Source organism: Pristis pectinata, chromosome 2, assembly GCF_009764475.1.
Source record: "Pristis pectinata isolate sPriPec2 chromosome 2, sPriPec2.1.pri, whole genome shotgun sequence".
Lineage (NCBI taxonomy): Eukaryota > Metazoa > Chordata > Chondrichthyes > Rhinopristiformes > Pristidae > Pristis > Pristis pectinata.
This window is the reverse complement of record NC_067406.1, coordinates 105,246,377-105,266,876: the sequence shown is the minus strand read 5'-3', so window position 1 is coordinate 105,266,876 and position 20,500 is coordinate 105,246,377. Positions and strand designations below refer to the sequence as shown.

Sequence of the window (20,500 nt, the reverse complement as noted above, 5' to 3'; positions counted from 1 at the left end):
ATCAGGTGTGAAAGTTCTGCTGATTTTTGCCTTCCTAGCTCAGGGCATTGAAGCCTGCCAACTGCCACCTCTAAAATGAGTTGCCTCAGCACAGTGTTGATCCTGTGGCAGCAATCAAATGGTGTGGATGCTGCAAATCTGAAATAAAAACAGAAAATACTGGAAATGCTAAATCAGTCAGATCTTCAATAGTGGAGAGAAGCAGATAGATCAGATTTTGAGATCATTGACCCTTCATCAAACAGGTGAACTTCTGAGCTTTGTAGTTTAATTTGTACCAATTAGTGCCTTAACACACTGAGCTATCAAAGGGCCAATGGGCACTGTTCAATTTCCTCTTTTAACACAGTGCTAGAATGGATTGTGGAATTGATTTCTATGAAGTTGTATTAAAATAGTAAGTTTGTGAAAAATACTTCAATTGTTCTTTCACAAATCCACACAGTAGAATATCTTTGTTAAAGGTACAATATTCATTGCCACATGTACACAGTCACTTTTCTGTAATTGCACTTTGGCCACATTTACTGGGTCATGGAGTTGTAGAGCAATACAGCACGGATACAAGCCCTTTGGCCCACCAGTCTATGCCGACCACATTGTCCACGCAGCTAGCCCCAATTTCCTCTGTTTGGCCCATATCCCTCCAAGCCCCATCCCTCCATGTACCTGTCCAAGTGCTTCTTAAATGATACTATTGTACCTGCCTCAACCACTTCCTCTGGCAGCTCATTCCATTTACTCACTACCCTCTGTGGAAAAAGTCACCCATTGGGTCCCTTTTAAGTCTTTCCCCTCTCACTCTAAACCTATGCCCCCTAGTTTTAGCCTCCCCTACCTTGGGGAAAAGACTGTTAACATCCACCTTATCAATGCCTCATAATTTTAAACACTTCTATAAGGTCGCCCCTCATTCTCCTATGTTCCAAGGAATAAAGACCTAGCCTGGCCAACCTCTTCCTATAACTCAGGCCCTCTAGTCCTGGCAACATCCTCTTAAATTTTTTCTGCACTCTTTCTAGTTTAACCACGTCATTCCTATAACGGGGTGACCAAAACTATACACAGTACTCCAAGTGCGGCTTCACCAACAACTTATACAACTGCAACATAATGTCCCAGTTCCTGTACTCAATGCCCTTACTGATGAAGGCCAGCATGCTAAATGTCTTTTTCACCACTCTGTCTACCTGTGATGCCACTTTCAATGAACTATACACTTGTACTCCTAGGCTCTTTTGTTCCATTACACTCCCTAGTGCCCTACCCTTCACAGCATAAGTCCTATGCTGGCTTGACTTTCCAAAATGCATCACCTCACACTTATCTGTATTGAACTCCATTTGTCACTCCTCAGCCCACTTCCCTAACTGATCAAGATCCCCTGTAATCTACGATAACCTTCTTCACTATCAACAACACCTCATAATTTCGTGTCATCCGCAAACTTACCGATCAAGCCTTGTGCATTCACATCCAAATCATTTATATAAATAGGGAATAACAAAGGTCCCAACACCAACCCCTGCAGCACACTACTAGTTACTGGCTTCCATTCTGAGAAACAACCTTCAACCGCCACCCTCTGCTTCCTACCTCCAAGCCAATTTTGAATCCACCTGACTAGTTCTCCCCGGCTTCCACGGGACCTAACCTTCCAGAACAGCCTACCATGTGGGGCCTTGCTAAAGTCCAATTAGACAACATCCACTGCCCTACCCTCATCCATCCTTTTGGTTTCCTCTCCAACAAACCCTAACAGATTCATCAAATACGACTTCCTACGCCCAAAGCCATGCTGACTCCTAATCAGACTCTGTCTATCCAAATGCTGGTAGATTCTGTCCCACAGAATTCCCTCCAGTAACTTCCCCACCACTGATGTCAGGCTGACCGGCCTGTAGTTCCCTGGATTGTTCTTACTACCCTTCTTAAACAACGGAACGACATTATGCACCTTCCAGTTTTCAGGAACTTCATCAGTGGCTAACAATGAAGCAAGCCTCCACAATTTCTTCTCTAGGCTCCACAATTTCTTCTCTAGTGTTCCACAAAGTCCAAGGATGCACTCGGTCAGGGCCTGGGGATTTATCCACCTGTATGTTCTGTAAGTCTGCAAGTACCTCTTTCCTGGTAATATGAATGTTCTCCAAAACATCTCCACTTGTTTTCCTTACCTCTTGAGCAACCATGATTTTTGTTCTCAGTAAACACCGAGGAGAAATATTCGTTAAAAATCCCATCCATCTCCTGTGGTTGGAGACATAGGCAGCCCTGCTGATCTCTGAGAGGACCCACTCCCTCCCTAGCCACCCTTTTAATATATGTATAGAACCTCTTGGGATTTTGCTTAACTTTACCTGCCAGATCCATCTCATACCCCCACTTTGCCCTCCTGATTTCCCTCTTAATCTTTTTATAGTCATCAAGGGATTCAATCAGTCCCCAACCTTCTAAATCCAGTGTATGCTTCCTTCTTTCTCTTGACCAGAACCTCTATCTCATCATCCAGGGTTCCCAAAACTTGCCAGTTTCACACTTCACCCTAACAGGAGCATGCTGCCCCTGGATTCTTGATATCACACTCTTAAAAGCCTCCCACTTGCCATTTGTTTCTTTCCCTTCAAACAGGCTCTCCCAATTGACCTATGCTAGATCCCCCAAAACTAGCCCTGCTCCAATTTAGGACTAAACCTGTGGATCTATCCTATCCTTTTCCATCACTATCTTAAGACTAATAGAATTATGGTCACTAGAGCCAAAGTGCTCCTTCACTGGCACTTCATTTAGTAGCCCTGCCTCATTCCCTAAGAGGAGTTCCAGTATTGCACCCTCCTGAGTAGAGCCCTCTATATATTGACTCAGGAAACTTTGCTGGACACATTTCACAAATTCCACCCCGTCCAGGCCCTTAACATTCTGGGTGGCCCAGTCAATACCAAGGAAATTAAAATCTCCCACTAATACAGCCCTATTATTCTTACAACAATGAGCAATTTCTCTACACACCTGCTCCTCAAGTTCCTGCTGACTACTGGGGGATCTATAATACAGCCCCACGAAAGTGACCCTCCCTTTTTTTGTTTCTAAGTTCTACCCATATGGCCTCACTGGACGATCCCCCAAGAATGTCACCTCTAAGCACTGCAGTTAAGTCCTCCCTTACCAAAAAGGCAACACTCCCTCCTTGCTTACCTGTACCTCTGACACACTTGTAGCATCTGTATCCTGAAACAGAGCTGCCAGTCCTGCCCTTCTTTTAGCCATGTTTCTGTTATGGCTATAACATCCTAGTCCCCAGAGCCAATCCTCACTCTGAGTTCTTCCTCCTTACCTGTTAATCCTCATGCATTGAAATAGATGTAATTTAACAGAGTATTCTTTTCCCTCCCTTTACTATACCTCTGGCTATCCTGATTCCCAAACTTGCTCTCGCTGGCTATTGCTTTATCCCGCGACTTGCTCTTGCTCGGAGTCCCACCACCCCTGTCCCCTGCCAATCTAGTTTAATGCACACCCTCTCCCACCTACTGTGTAGCACTAGCAAATTTCCTTGCTAGGATATTGGACTGCCTGTAGTCCCATTTTGTAAGTTTAGCAACTATAATATAGCAAATTACAAGTCGTAGTTTCGGAAAACTAGAGTTGCAAGTGGGGACTTTTTAATTTAACTGAATGCCTAAAAACACCAAAGTCTATACATATATAACTACTGTTTTCTATCCCTTTCCATTTTTGCTCACACACTTGTGCAGGTGCGAGTGGTGGGAGCTACTTGTGCTGCATGTCCTTTCCAGTGTATGAACAACCTGAGCTTTCCATTGGTGTTACTGGATGAATGCAGCCAAATCACAGAACCAACTTCTCTCCTTCCTATTGCAAGGTATTGTTTATTGCAAACTCATTCTATTTGTATAAGTTTGTGATAATAAACCTGATTCTGATTCTTTACAAATTGCCACACAACTCTTCACAGGTCAGTATTTTATATGATGACATAGGTGTTCGTCACAAAGATTGGTACACCCATTTACAACTAGTGAAAGGAAAGATCTCGGCAATAAATGTGTTTTGCTGTTTGGTAGTTCATGTTTTGGTAGATCCAAAATGGGGAAAGTTTTATTAAAAGGCAGCATTGTCAAGCCATTTTAGGGAAAAAAATTAACAATCTAAAAAAAACAAGTCACTGTATCAGTGACTGTAAAAATTAATTGTACTGTTAAATAATCATGGAATAACAAGGTATTTCATTCATGCTAGAGGAAGATGTTTTGCCTTTGAGAACAAGGCAAAGAGATGAGAGAGAAATGAAAATAATAAGAGCAGAGGGATGTGTGGATAAAGGGGGAAAGGGACAGAGAGAAAAGGGGGAGAGTGGTAGAAAGTGGAAAATGTGGGGAAGAAGGAGAGGGGGTGGAGAAGGAGAGGAGAGAGAAAAGTGGTGAGGCAATGGAGTGGCAAAATCCAATGTTCAAAGCTGCACACTAGACACTGTTTGGCTGTGGAATATTATGTGCATATTTGTGTGATGACTGTGAGTAGTCTGCAAGTTTAATTTGCAGCAGCAACATGTAAGCTACTTGCAGTTACGTGTAGCGAAAGATCCCAGATGAAACTCCAGTCAACTTTGAATTAAAAGTCAGATGACCAAAGCTTGGTAAATGAAGTAGATCTTCAGCAAGGAAAATAACAGAAAAACTGTACCCCAGTACAAGTCAGCCTCTCAGAGAAGGGGACAAAAATGGCAAGAAGGGATAAACATGGCAAAAAGGGAAATTTCACCTTTGTTTAAAGTATTTATGTCTGGGGAAAGTGGGTAAGCTGATTTTCCAGGTACTGTGAAAAGATCTAAATGTATGCTTACTGAATTCCTTCCATATTGGGAAAATTGTTCCCTGATTTCCATTCCATTCATATGAAATGATCACGAGTCTTTGAGTTTGTAGCAGGATAGCTTTATGATTGTGTATTTGATGATCTCAAAGTTCCACAAATAAATCATGAGACATTTATAAAGTAATGACAGTTCTGACATTGTTAATGCCAAATTTCATCTATGATCCTATGCAGTAGCTATCAATATTTGAGACTCTGCAATATGCACTACATAGTGAGATGAAATTGCTGTACAATTTTCACCACACGAAGAGGTAAGAGTTTGGACAGTTCCAAAAGGTTCATAGAATCACTAAATTTTCCCAATTTGGCAGTTTGCAACAGTGATTATAAAATGTTTCCCCTTTGCAGACTCCACTTATACTGATGCAATCATGCCCTGATGACAAATTCTGCTCATCTGCTTATTTACTAGATTAGCAAATGTTCTCCTTGTTAACACATATGTGGTCTAATATCACAATGAAACAGCTATTGAAACGTGTTAGAATTAAAAGCCTTTTCAGTCTTTTGAGTATTGGTTCAAAGTGCATTTATGCTACAATATGTGAATTTTAAATATTAAATGGGCCTTTTCATTATAGGTTTGGATGTGAAAAGTTGATCCTTGTAGGAGACCCTAAGCAATTGCCACCTACCATCCAAGGCTCTGAAAGTGCTCATGATGCTGGCTTGGAACAGACTCTCTTTGACCGAATGTGCCTGATGGTACAGCAGTTTACTTTAACTTTCATAATATGTTTAAAGCTAAAAACTGTGAAATATGGTTGTCCACATTAAAGAACCAGTGACACGTACTTCAACTTTATCCTTTTTAACCTGAATGACCCCACCTCAGTTCAGTACACACAAGTAATATCATTAATGTTTGATCAGAATATACCCTCTGCTAGTGCCAGTTCTCCTTGTCATGCCACTGATCAGACAGTGACAGATGTTGTGAACCGGAACTGGGTCACAAACATTGGAAACATGTAACAGGTCAAGCGGAATGAGGGGAAAATAGAAAAATACTTTGTTTTAAGTTATTGTGAGAAGAATCTGCATTGGAAGTGTTAACTGTTTTTGTTCTCAGAAAAACTGACTGGTGCTAGAAAGTTGAAATAAGTATACATGTTTGGAGGTACATTGCTTATTTCAGGTTTCAAACATCTGCAATATTTTGCTTTTACTTAATAGTGCATCTGTTGTATTTGTCACTGTATCCTGTGACGTCAGCAGTGAGATCACATTTCAGGCCAGAACAGTGCAGCTGTAGTTCCCACCTACAACAAACATTATGTTACTGGCAAGGTGACAGGGTACTTGTTTCACGTTCAATGAGCATGTTATTTATGAATGTTGATTGTGAAGTTCTGGTGATTGAATCACCCCTTAAGGATCATCATCACAATAGATCATTCTTTTTTGCTGAACAATATTAGCATTGATCAAAGCTTACAGAGATTTCCCTATACATATAATACAAATAAAGACCTATGTAGACAAAGGTCTGCACAGTAGTTTTGTTGGAGGAAATCGCATAACTGATCTAATACCATCAAATTCTGTATTAGTCATACATTTTGAGTGTTTAGTTTTAAATTTTCACTTTAAATTTTATTGTATTCCTGGTTCACTAGTTTGCATTTTCTGATAAATATTTTGTCTCTATAATCAGTCTAAATGTTATAAATAATCAGTCAAATAACAAATGCAAAAAGTTGCTTATTATTTGCACCTCATGTATTAGATGATGCATGTTAGTCATACTTCATAGAGTAAGGAGTCGTAGAATTATCCATACCATCTGCGCAAACCATCCTGTGTGTCTCCATAATCCCAATTATGTTTTCTGTGTTGTCTGCTCAAACTCCCATCCAAGCTTCATACAGTTTTATTGGTGTAGTCTGCCATCTGTGCCAACTGTCTCAGCTGTGGAATCTACAGGGCAACACCAGCTGCACCCAACATTGTATTTGTAATGTGTTCTCATTGTGCCAAGTGCACATAAAGCACAAAAGGAATATGTAAGCTCTGTTTAGAAGGTGGACAGGTTTGCATTAATGATGGTGTATTCTTTGCCTTTCATTATTTGGTAAGTGCCTCTTTCTAATTCATTTAAAAAAAACAATGTTTGTCGGCTTTCATGCCCAAGATAAACAAAGCATTGATGGCACAAAAGTTTTACTGTTCTTTGGAAGCAATTGCGAACAATCCATGTGGGTGCATATTGTTTGTGTTAATATTATAATCTTGGTGGATTTTTTTTTCTCTTTTAAACCCAGGGCCATAAACCCATTATGCTTAGGACTCAGTACAGATGCCATCCTGCTATAAGTGCTATAACCAATGAACTCTTCTATGATGGGAGTCTTATTGATGGTCTTCCTACTTTGAAACTGAATCCTTTATTGGACTGGTTGCCTACACTTTGCTTTTATAATGTTAAAGGACATGAGCAGGTAAATATTCTGCAGTGTTTGCTGAAAGTTTAATGTTTTATTCGGTTACAAAGGTTTCTTAAGTGTTTTATACAAGGCAACAAAAATTGTAGTTTTTTCTTCCCACTTTGTAATAACCTTGGTAGTACTTACCACTGCTAGATATTGTGATAGTCCAGTTGTTATGATACATCTTAGTGTCATCTCTCTCTTATAGTAATATGTAATTTCAAGACACTCCCAATATCATAACCATGGCTTCAGTTTAAAAAATGTCACAGATATTTTTTGTTGCAAAAATATGTGTTTCTGCATTTTACCCCTGCTGCTTTCTTTATGGGGGTGAAGATGTTAATTTGCTGTTTTTACAGCACCATCTGTTAGTATAAGCAAATAAATATATCCGTCACCATGTGCTCTTCTTTCACCTTTTTCTTTTAAATATGGTAAGAAGATCATTTGGTAAGTTCTCTACAAAGGCAGAATTTGGCCAAATGGATAGGAGAAAATATTTCTTAATTCTGATCTATTTAAGCTCATCAAGCAAGAAAAATACCTTATATCTTAAAGGCATCTTTCTCTCTATCTTAACTGCAAAGGAACTATCCAGAACATCCAGAAAAGCATCAGTTACGTAATCTAAAGACTGAGGTATTCTGGGCTACACTTTGGACTTTACTCTTCAACAAGAGTGCACACTTTCTTGAAATTTACTCTTATACCATTTTGATGGACAGCTTAACTTTAGATTTGACAAACATGAGAGGAGTATAGCAGTAGTAGTTATTCTGTTCCTACCAATATGAGGATACCAGAACATCCACTTCAACTCATGTACTCCTGAACATTTTATTGTTCTACTCTGAGTTGTCAGTATTGGTATTGGTTTATTATTGCCACTTGTACCGAGGTACAGTGAAAAACTTGTCTTGCATACCATTCGTACGGATCAATTCATTACACAGTCCATTGAGGTAGTACAGGGTGCATTGAGGTAGTACAGGGTAAAAACAATAACAGAATACATAGTAAAGTGTCACAGCTACAGGAAAGTTCATTGCAGGTAGACAATAAGATGCAAGGTCAAACACATAACAATCTCTATAGCATTTCCAATGCTTAACTCACACATACTGACTTTTGTATTTAGTGTGATGATGGTTGATGTGCTGTTCTTGGCTTGTGGGAAGACTGCTTTGAGTGCTGTGAATGCTATTAATTTAAGACTGGGTTCACCTGAATTGAGAATGGCATCCTGTCTTAAATGTCATTTACAACAAAGCAAAAATTGTGCAGTCAGTTTTTCTGGTGTGAGCTAGTGGATTCACACAGTTGCTTGAATTTGTGTTCACAATGGCCTTGGTGGGTTTTGAGTTTGTAATATTCTGGTTTAGGTCCACTGTTGCAATCCTGCACTATGGGATCCATGTCTGGTAATGCATTTGGGTCAAACTGCAAAATTCAATTTTATTTCTCTAACCATTCAACATGAAATTAAATTGTGATTTATATTCTATGCCAAAATTAAAAGTTTATCCATTACATGTTAGTGCTATTTCATTAGGGAAAGCTACATGAAGGCATTTTTTAAATTAGACCAGAAGTGTTTGTATCAGTTGAAAACTGTCATTAATTTAAGTACTTTATTTAATTACCAATGTGTTTTTCCCTAATCAGTAAGCAGTTCTATGGAAATCCATGCATATATCAAGAGTGTTGTAGTGTAATTGAGCATGTACATTCATGCTTGCTGCATCCCCAAATAATAAATTCTGATTTAAGTCTGGTCACTGAGTTGCTGCTAGATGGAAAATTGATGCTTCCCCTCTTGAAAACTATAATTAAATGTCAGTTAGCTTGGGCCATTCTCATCACCTATCCTGTGTTTGGGATATTTGGTTTTAAGCTTGCACTCAGTCCAACTGAGATCAAAGTTCAAATAATTGCTGACAAAATTATCTTCCCTCCAATGTATCAGTACTTGGCACAAACATTGTTATTTTATATAGAGTGTACAAAATGTTACCTCATTGCATTATAATGTGATTTATGTTTTGATCTGTCCAGATGGAGATGGATGGCAGCTACCATAATCTGGAGGAAGCAACATTCACTGCAAAACTCATCCAGTCCCTGATAGCCAGTGGCATTAAGGGGTCTATGATTGGGGTGATAACATTATACAGATCTCAGATGTGCAAGGTGATTAAAATACGTATAAATTTATTGTTTTGCTCATGGTAAATTGAAGTAGGGTATGATTTTTATAATGGGAAATATGTAAGGAATCTAAGGGGTATGATTACAGCAAATGTGAATATAATTAACATTGAAAATAAGATGTCATATTTCTGTATCCTTGGAAATCTACTGTATAGTGGATAAATTCAAAATAATTAATTTGGATGTTCATGGATAGATAGTTTTATCGAGTCGGACACATTCCCAAGAAACCTAAGAAACAGTTATGTTTGTATTCATAATAATTATCCAGAATAAAACCAGACTACTATGCATCTGTAGTCTGCATATTTAGTGACAGTGAAACAGATTTTGACTTTGGTGGAACAGAACTTTAGAAATAGAGTGCAACCACATCCACACTGTCTTGGTTGATTCATGCAAGCTACCAAGGATGAATTTCCACCCCAATGAGTTTCACTTTGAAAGCATTTGGAGACTAAAACTATTAGTTTTGTGAAACTATTTTTATATTAATTTGATGGCAGCAACTGGCATGCAGTGCCTCTAATACCATTTGTGCAGTATCAGGACAAAAGGGGAAGAAAATCCCACAATTTCTGTAACATAACTGCCATCAAAGACAGAATAAGTACATGCATTCCAATAAGTTCCAGTGTGGGGGATTGAGAGAGAAAAAATATCTGAGAGTGAAATTTACTAGATTAATCAGGGAGGCTAGGATGTGTTATACAAGGTTGGAAATCAGAGTTAAATAACTTTTAGTTTGTTACAGATTAACAGAAAATACAAGTAAATTTTCTAGATGCTGAAATACTTACCCATCAGGGAGGGTAAACAATTCACCTTTCCTGTGTCTTTCTATTGCTAATGACACATACTCTTAACTATTAATTATACATTATCATACATGATAAGAAACTTTATAAACTGGATGAGTGAGAAAGTGATGCACTGTTTGATTGGACAGATTGATTAAACTGGGGACTACACACGGGCAACTTTTGTTATCCAATCTTCAACTTATTCCCAACTTTTTTTCTATCTACTTTTTGGTCTGTTTGAGTTTTTGGCATCTTCAAAACAGGCTGCTTGCTGGGATCTTGCTTGAGTATTTATGTGATTCACATTTGTAAAGTGCATTAGCTCTCTCCTGTCATCCCTTCCCTTGCACAACTCATGATTACACACTTTCTAGTAAAGAAGAATGAAAACCTATATTTTGTAAGGTCTTCACCATTCCCCATATTTTGTAAGGTCTTTAATATTCTCTAAGTGAAATCGGCTGATCTGTTAAGGAACACTTTGGGATTTTCCTGTATCAAGTTTCAAATTTCACTAGTCTGCCTTAATGTTTGGGCAGATTCTGAAATCCTTATGCAGACTTCAAGGCTTCTGCACTAACTAGTTGCTCCCAGACATTTGGGCAATTGTTGTACTTCTGTTGGAATAAGCATGATAGAGAACGACCACAGAACAGTGCAAGCTGCCAGAAGGCAGGAGTAGAGGGAAAGTCTCTCAAAAGGAGGCCATACCCTAGGTCATTCAGGAAATTATTCTCTTATCTGAACCTCAGTGGTGATCATTGCAGCGCTGTCTACATCACACTGAATGGTAATCAAGATTGCAATCCATTTTTATTCCCCATGACTAACTAGGCAGTATCGTCACCAACTGAGCATGCACTTCTTGTCATATATTTTTAAAGTATTTGTTTATGTTTCTTTTCTTTTTACAATATTTTTATTAAATCCATGAAAAAAAATAGAGTACATGCATCAAGAAAGAGAGTAAAAATACTACTGAATACATTGTGTTAAATCGTACTTAGGATTACAATACTCTAAATCAATAATCACATATAGTAGTTAATAAAGGAACAAAAATTTGAAATATTTTATAAAAAAAATCTACCCCCACTAGCAAAACCCGAAGCTGTTAGATAGAAGAAACAGCAAGGAAAAACTTAAAAAAACGTAACAGTGTCAGCCAATATCTGCATTTTAGTTATGTTTCTAAGATTTATTTATATTGGCCACTTAAAATGCATAACTCTGTATGGTATTTTACACAGAAGAAATGTAATTATTATTTTTGTGATTATTGTTTTCTTTTATGTGTTCCCTGCCGCGAATTCCATAAGGGATAAGTGGATTAAATATACAACGTTTTCACATTTTCCATGTCCAAAAGGGAAAAAGAAAGTTTATGGCAGGGACAAAGAACTAAAAATGGTGGAGGCCCAATGGGAGTATTAAGTGTAGGGGGTGCACCCTTAAAAAAGAGATTCTGAGGGCAAAGGGGGGGCCACAAAATATCATTGGTAGACAAGATTAAGAAAAAAATCCCTAAGCATCCTATATGTCTATTAAGGACAAGAGAATAACCATAGAAGGAGAAGGGGTCATTATGGACCAAAGGGGTAGTTTGTGCATGGAAGCAGAGGAAGTAGGTAAGGTAGGTAAGAGGATGTATTTACTAAGGAGAAGGACATTGTAGCTGAAGGATTCACAGAGGCGGACAGTGAAATTCTAGAACAAGTTGTAATTAAAAAGGAGGAATCAGATATTTTAGCAGGCTTAAAGGTGGATAGATCCCCAGGGCCTGATGAGATGTATCCCTGACTGCTGTGGAAACAAGAGAGAAGATTGAAAGGTGGAGTGTGCTCAAAGGGTCAAATGGCATACTAATACTTTTATTTATTATACATGACATTGCCAAAACATTCAAGAGACTTCACAGGAGCATTATCAGACAGTAGGTTGACAGTGAACCACATGAAATATTAATTTGTGTGACTAAAAGCTTGTTAATGGACCGTAGGAAGGTGGTGACATTTCTGGAATTTAATTCCAGAGCTTGAAATTCTGGCCACTACTGCAGGAGCAATTAAAATTGAGGATAAGCAAGAGACTGAAATTAGTGGGGTATAGATTTCTGAGGATTAAATGAGATTACAGAAATAATGAGGGATGAGTCCATAAAGGGATTTCAAATCAAGGATAATAATTTAAAACCAAGCTGCTTTTTAACTGGGAACTAATGTTCCTGGGGATGATGGGTGAATGGGAAGGTGAAAATTAGACATGGGCAGCAGACATTTAAATGATCTCTTCAGCAGCAGATGAGCTGAGGCAAAGACAATATTACAGATGTGGAATTAGGCATTTAGTGATAGCATGGTGTAAGATCCAAAACTGAACCCTGAGTCAAATATGACATCAAGATTGGACATTGGGGGATGATAATACTCAATTTACAATCAACCTTGTCTGCAACCATGCATATATTGTTGCTATTTGTTTTAAAGATTTAGTTCCTTTGTGAGAAATAAAAACAAAAATGCTGAAAAAATATAGCTGATCATCTACATGGACAGGAATAGAATTAACATTTCATGTCCACCTTTCATCAGAACTGAACTATTTGTTGGAAGAGTTCATCAACACTAACAAAATCTTTACTAATGAAAGACTTGCCAATTTGCACTTTTTCTTTTTTTTTACACTTACAGTTATGTGGATTACTTAATTACACTGCTCAATGTGACCTAGCTGATATTAAAGCTGTTCAGGTTTCGACAGTGGATGCTTTCCAGGGAGCAGAGAAGGAGATTATTGTCTTGTCTTGTGTGAGGACTCGACAAGTTGGATTTATAGACTCTGAGAAAAGAATGAATGTGGCTTTGACCAGAGGAAAAAGACACTTGCTAATAGTAGGCAACCTGACCTGTCTTAGAAACAATCGACTGTGGGGAAAAGTTATTCATCACTGTGAAGGTAAGATATTTTGAGGTAAGATATGTTGTCCTGCATTTTTTAGTCGAAGAAAACTTGCACAAATGCGAAAATGAAAGCTTCAATCCAGTGCCTCAAAGTTAAAGGTATTGGGAGTTTATGATTCCAAATTTTATATGGTTTTTGCTGCTGTTACTGTTTGCATTTTGTTAGTTTTATTTTGAGACAAAAGGGACTCGAGCCCCACTGACCTTCCTTGCCAGAAGCAAAAGTCAAAGGACAAATGATGAAAATATTTTAGTTGATGCCAAATTATGGAATAGCCGTAGTCCCATTGTAGCTTGATGAGGATCACATTATCTTCCTATTGATATATAGCCAATTCCAAGTTTATCAATATATATAATTTAAGTACTTTTATTTTGCATTTTATGTGCAAACAGCATGAAAATTTAATTAAGTTTTGGCTGTTTATGTGCATAGTGGAATTTTTTTTACTCCCTTCTACTTCGCAATAAATTTTTTGTCAGGGTTTTGTATAAAAATAAGTGTGCAAATGGTGTGTTTTTCTCTCTCTCTCTCTCTCTCTCTCTCTCTCGCTCTCTCTCTCTCTCTCGCTCTCTCTCTCTCAGAAAATACCTTCAACTGTTTCATGCTATTAAATAAATTGGAGTAATTTTAAACATTCCTAATCATATGTATCCTCAAAAAGCAAAGTCATTGTCCTCTCTGCAGACAGTACTAATAATAGTGAAATATACATCTATTACCAGGAAGAGAAAATGGTTTGAAGCACGCACAACAGTGTGAACCAGAGCTAGAAAAGATTTTAAAATCTTATAATGACCAGCAGTTGACAGAAAAAGGCCGAAAAGAAAAAAGAAAACTAAAGTCCAGAAGCAAATCTGTTCTGCCTGAAGAGAACAACAAAGTAAGGATTTCAATATTCTGTCGTTAACATTTTTTTCATGAATTGACAAGTGACTGAACATATTTTCAAAATCCCTTGTTGTCCTGTAAGAGATTCAGCACAAGCTGTAAGTATAGCAGAGCCAAGTGTCCAATCATTTGGGACCCCCTTGCCTCTGGACCAAGACCTTGCTCTGTCAAGTACATACCTGTATAATAGCTAGTGTGTAACAGCCACCACATGTAAAAAGAATTCACACACAGGCATCTTCTGCTCTGAGTGTTTTACCATGTCTTCCTTGTTCTTGTAATGTATACCACTAATTATAAAGTCAAAGGTTCCAAATTCATTTTTAAAACCACTTTTTCAATTTGCCTTGCAACTTTCAATGAACTATCTTGTATATCACCAGATCTTTGTACGTGTACCACTTATAAAATTGTACACTCTTGTTTAACTTGTTTATTCTCATTCTTCATAAATGTAACATTTTTACACTTCTCAGCATTAGATTTCATCTGCCATCTATTTGCCCATTCCATCAACCTGTCTCTATCCCCTTGTAATCTATGACTATCCTCCTCACAATTCACTATGCCTCCAAATTTTTACAGATTTGGAAGTTGTGCCCTGTATAGCTGGTTCTAATCTATATGGCAAACTCTGCCATACACATCCCTCCAATGCAGAGAGCAACTTTTCACTACTACTGTCTGGCTCCTGTTATTTCACCAATAATCATGGACAGAATAGTTGTCATTTGGACAAGAGTGGATTGATTAGACAAATCCAACATCTACTGGTTAAAGGGAAATCATGTCAAATTAACATGATACCGCTTTGTGTTGAAGTAATGGAGAAGGTCGACAAGGAAAATGTTGTTGATAGAATATATATGGACATCGAAAAGGCACTTGGTAAAGTGCTACATAATAAGCTTTTCATCAAGATTGAAACCCATAAAAAGGGCCACAGCAGCATGAACTTTCCCTGCCACCCAAGGTTAAACTGACTAATCTGTAATTACTGGGTTTTGAAAGAGTGTAACATTTGCAATTTTCCAGTCCTCTGGTACCACTCTTCAATCTATAGACGTTTGGACAATTATGACTGGGTTCTCTCACAGCCTTGCTTCAGTAATCTGTGGGGATGCACTCCCATTTCATTAGTGTACTTCTCATAAGTGCTCTTTCATCACACCCCTGCTTGCTGAAGCTCTCCTGAAATCACATCCTAACCATGCCTCTGTTTTCAAAAGTCTCTTTAATAGATCTTCCTCGGCTACCCTAACTTTGATCATAATGTTTTTACTTTTCTTTTCTACTGCATATCCACCTTTCTCTTGAGAAAGATATGTTAAATATTTTTCATACATTTCCTGACTCGCTTCTTGTACAGTCATTGACTGCTGTTAAATCATGTACTGAAATTATTTTGATTATTTTTATTGTACATTAATTAAAGATGGTGTAGAGGCTGTGCAAGGATTTGGTTTACAAAAATAGCTGCGGTATCAGTACTTTCCTGACAGTGGCACTGCAAAGTTATCAGGATTCAGAATGATTAAGGAATTGAAAGTTGCCAAAAATATAACGGAGAAAATTTGTCTTTTATAACTAGTATTAAATCAGCTACCAGATGGATTTGCCTCCCATGTTTGGTTCCATTGAAGTTGTTTTAATGTCTCCGCACGTTTAATTCCAGTGAGCAGCTAATACTCCCACCATGTACTTAACACCAATGACCAATATGGCCCATTTTCGTTTACTCAAGTTTTATGAGCTTATAGTTCAATGTGTTCTACTTGCCACTTTGCAATTGAAAATATTGTTGCTAATGTTGTATAGCAATTTACCTGTGAAGGGTCTCATTCCTGTTTGAAATAAATTAAATAAAGGGTTCTGGAAAACTGTTCTGATTTGCAACTCAATTGACTGTTCATGATAAGATGTAATGATTTACAAAATTGTACTATTTAAATGGTAAAACTGAACGAGGGAGAAGGTAATTTCTTCAGTTGCTTTCCATTTTTAAGACAATATAATATACAAAGTTACTTGCCAAGATTACCAGATTCTGAGAACTTGAATGGTATGTTAGAGCACTCAGGAATCAATGTTGAATTCAACAATTTTAGATAACCAGCTTTTCTTGGTTGTATCAGAACTGGGCAGTTTTGACGAAAGGCTATTTGTCTGCAACATTAACTCATTTTTTCCACTCTCCACAACTGCTGCCTGACTTCCTGGGTATTTCCACCATTCTTTTTTAGTTCCTGTCTCATAGTTCTAGAATGTTCCTTTGGCATTTTTTTTCTTTCTCTAACTGCTGTCATTCTTCTATTAACTAGAAGGCTCTAAAGCAGTGTGTCACCTGGACAATCTTGGTCTCCCCACCTATCACATATGTTCTCTTCATCGCTCCCACCTTTTCTTTCCACAGATGCTGCCTGACTTTTTGGGTGTTTTCAGCTTTTTCAGTTTTTATCCCCATTTATTATAGTTTTGAATTTACCCTACTCTTATAATTTGATTTGAGGTAATCTTTCTATAGTATGAGCTGTTACATTTGCTGCAATCTGATCACTTCTTGACTGCCTCCTGTCAAGCTTGATAAGACCAAGTTACTGAAGTCTTCTGCAATTCAGGTCTCTAACACAGGAGACTATGTTCTCAGTGCTTCCTGGGGTTTCCATGCATCTTCCATTGTCACAATAGAAGGAATGGAAGAGAACTCATGGAAATGTAACCCCCCTATTGTGCTAATAACTCCAGTATTGGCCTGTTGTAGGGAGGCAGCATAGAACTGGAAAAGTGTGATTTGGATGCAATGTAAAGGAAAGGGGCACTTAATACAGTGAAGCCTAGAGTGGCAAGGGGCTAAAAAAAGAGGAGGAAAATCGAAACAAAAGGTGAAACAGTATAGTCCAATCTATCCAATAAGTTATTGGATATTGAATATCCATGCAATTAGATTATAACATGCTAAGTTTAAAGCTGCACTTTTTCATAAAGTATTTTCAAAAGGCAATAGTAATCTTTGATAGTAGTAATCACTGAAGATGCATGGCATTTGAAAATAGTTAATGGGATAAAATTCGACCCATTCTTGTACCGTATTATTGACAAAGTTGGAATGTTTTGTTTTGTCTTGCTTTGAATTTTTTTAAAATGGGGAACGTGAAAAGGACAAAATTAGATCTTACCGCTTAGACTAATCTGGGTCACGTATTTTTTTTTAATTCCAAAAGCACGGACATTAGTACATTAATTTTAAATTTTATTTTAAGAAAATATTTCTGTTTAAATGTGTGGGTTTCTGTATTAATCTTTTCCCAGTACAGTTTACTTAAGAGGTCTCTTAAAATGTAGCACATTGTTTTTCTGTAACTATTTATTTAGCTTGATCCAACTAACTTGTCAGTTGTACATAATTAAAAGATAGAAGTGTCCAATATTATTATGGGGCAAAACGGTGACTGTAAAGCACTGTTAGTTGACATTTTGTTGTATGGACACACATTCAAAGATTACTCTTGCCTTTTGTAAACACTTTATGAAGAAGTGCAGCTTTAAACTTAGCATGTTTAAATCTAACTGCATGGAGTTGTAACTTATTGGATAGACTGGACTATATCTAATGTTACAGTGATTTCTGTAGTAGATTAAAACAGAATACTTAGCATATTTAAGTACAATCTGACATCCATTTTCTTTCATGTTTTAGACCGTTAATACTACTGAAAGTTCTGAAGGAAACGAAACACATGAGGTGTAGGACTGCACAAGTTATCCAAGCTGACTAACCACTGGCAAGTCACTTAATTTATTACCGCTTGTGTGGAACATGTATCCCATGAGTGCCTCCCATCTCAATTAGACAATTCAGTCTGTGTTTGCATCTCCCCATATAGCAGGAGGATCGTCCAGGCACCAAGGGGAGGAATGAAGATGTATCTTTTTAACTAGCTATAGGGCAGCTTATGGGCTGAATTGTGCTGGCCCAGGCCCACTGTCCAGACTTGCCACCCATAGTGCACACCCACTTTTTCCAGTCCTTTGTAGTATAAAGCTGAGGGGTAAGATATGGACTCTCTCCTCGACACATCCCTTGCACTACTTCTGGGCTTGGTGATGGATCCAGCTGTAGAGCAGGGGATCAGGTATGCAATCTGATTTCCAGCTCACCTCAGAACTATAGAACCTCTAGGTGTCAGACAACTCAGTTTGGTTCTATGTGTTACTGAATTGTCATTTAGAGCCACAAAAGCACCATACTTGTCCTACATGTTGCCTTTCTTTTCAAGTTGAAACTGCATGCCTTCCTGAATCCACCAAATTTAATGGCTGGGAAATAAGTTCACACTTGAAACAAATAGATAGAAGAGCCATGTGAAATGAGAAAAAGCTGACAGCTCAAGAACACAACTGAATTTAAAAAGTTATGTTAATTGCATAACTTAAGTAATTGTTACATACCTCATTCCTTTACTTGTATTGGAAAAAACTACCTTTGTCCCCTGTTTTACTGCTATCCATGTGTCCCCAGCCCTATATTTTCCCCTGCAACCTATTTCCCCTTTTTCATTATTTCACATTTTATTAATACAATACTCATTCAGCCTACTTCCAAACATGTCTTTCGGTCAACGTCCAGGGACAGGATCATATCTGCTCTCTGTATTGTGTAATGTCACACAAGCATTCTCTATAAACTTCAGAAGAAAAGCAAATATGATATCTACATATGACCTATAGCATTACATGTTTATAACAATAGTGAACACAGTAAAAATTACAATGTATAGAATGACACCAGCAAGAGTACAATAAATTGACACAAGTGCATCAATTTTACATAGTTTGATCTGAAAGGAACATGCAACTGGATTTTGAATGACAAGAAGGAACATTTCATATTAATCAAATAGAATTTTGTCTGGCAGATATGGAAGAACATAACTTTTTGCCTTCTGGCCTTCTAGAAGCCAAATGTAATATATGCAGATCACCCTGACAAAGAGTTGCTGGAGATGTTTCCTGGTGAATGCGAAGAATAGTATTGGGATGGTATTTAATTGTACATTTTATAATTACATGTGGCCTTTAAAATAAAATTCTGCTAGGTAATAATCAAGCTAATTAGCTGTCATTAAGTTGTAACATTTAGCTTCCCTTTCTGCACTTCTTCAAAAGCCCCATCAGCAGGAAGGTTTGATAGTTGACTTTTCTCTGCAACTGCTATTACATATTAGTTTGGTGAATTATTTTGATTTGTGAAGTTTCCCCTCTCATTAAATTATGTTTTTAGTTAATCTGTTAAGGCAAAGAATGTTGTTGCTATGAAGCCAGTGACTCATGTCAGGTGTAGTCTGGTTAAAGCTTCTTTGCTTGAAGCAGGATTATATTTACCCATATTCATTTTATGTAAGATTGTCAGCAGGCAGAATAAAAGAATATGTTCATCCACTTCTTCTAGGCTGGATTTGAATTCTAGTCTCAGAAAGAAACGAACCAAGTGATCATCTTTCTAGCTCCAGCATGTTTTTCATTCTTTTAATCAATTAAGCTTTCCATTTACCAATCTAGCCAAGAGTGAATAGATTCAACCTAGTTGTAATGAGTAGGTATGAGTAACAAACACTTGAGGGGGGAGGGGGATATCAGCATCAAAATTGCAGGTCAGCTTGTAAATATTTATTTGTATGCAGAGGTAATATATTTTAGATAGTTTGAAAATTGAGAAGTATCTTTGAATTTCAATAATTTGTTTAAATAGCCAGAAATCAATGTTTAGAAGTTTTAAGAAAATTATTTAAACTTGCTGTAACGTGAATTATAGTAAATATTTTTAGTATACCAATAAAAAGGAAAATTATACATTGTACAGACCACATTTATAGAAATAAAAATTGATTTTCTGTTAATAATTTCAATCCTTTGTTCTAAGTAGTGGAAAAAACTTAACATTTCCTTTAGTGTTGTAAGTAGTTCTTGTAATAGAGGAAACCAGCTGAGCTGTAGCTTTGTTCAGATCATTGACATGAAGCATTAACTCAGTTTCTCTTTCCATAAATGCTATCTGATGTAATGATTATTACCTGTTTTGTGTTGTTATTTATTTCTTCAACATTGGGTAGTAATCTCTGGATTACTCTCTGGTATCAACTGCCAGTGAATATAGAGATAGGAGGATGGTGCAGATGAATGTGTGGCTGAAGAGAGGGTACAAGAGGGTTTTGGATTCCTTATAGATTAAATAGAAAGGACCTGTTACTGAAAGCAGTGGGGGCATTGATTTAAAGAAATTGATAGAAGAATTATAGAGGAAAT

The 20,500-nt window shown here is 37.4% G+C and overlaps 1 protein-coding gene across 1 annotated transcript in view; it reads left to right on the top strand.

Annotated features, from left to right (window-relative positions):
• The window catches only part of LOC127584194 (protein ZGRF1-like), a 73,779-nt gene extending 53,811 nt beyond the window's left edge, over positions 1 to 19,968 (top strand). Inside the window, exons 24-30 of the mRNA XM_052040790.1 lie at positions 3,756 to 3,883; positions 5,481 to 5,604; positions 7,164 to 7,340; positions 9,387 to 9,521; positions 13,036 to 13,300; positions 14,032 to 14,189; positions 17,895 to 19,968. Coding sequence (XP_051896750.1) covers positions 3,756 to 3,883; positions 5,481 to 5,604; positions 7,164 to 7,340; positions 9,387 to 9,521; positions 13,036 to 13,300; positions 14,032 to 14,189; positions 17,895 to 17,945 — 1,038 coding nt within the window. The 3' untranslated portion in view covers positions 17,946 to 19,968. The remainder of the gene's footprint in view (positions 1 to 3,755; positions 3,884 to 5,480; positions 5,605 to 7,163; positions 7,341 to 9,386; positions 9,522 to 13,035; positions 13,301 to 14,031; positions 14,190 to 17,894) is intronic.
• Positions 19,969 to 20,500: the final 532 nt, after the last annotated feature.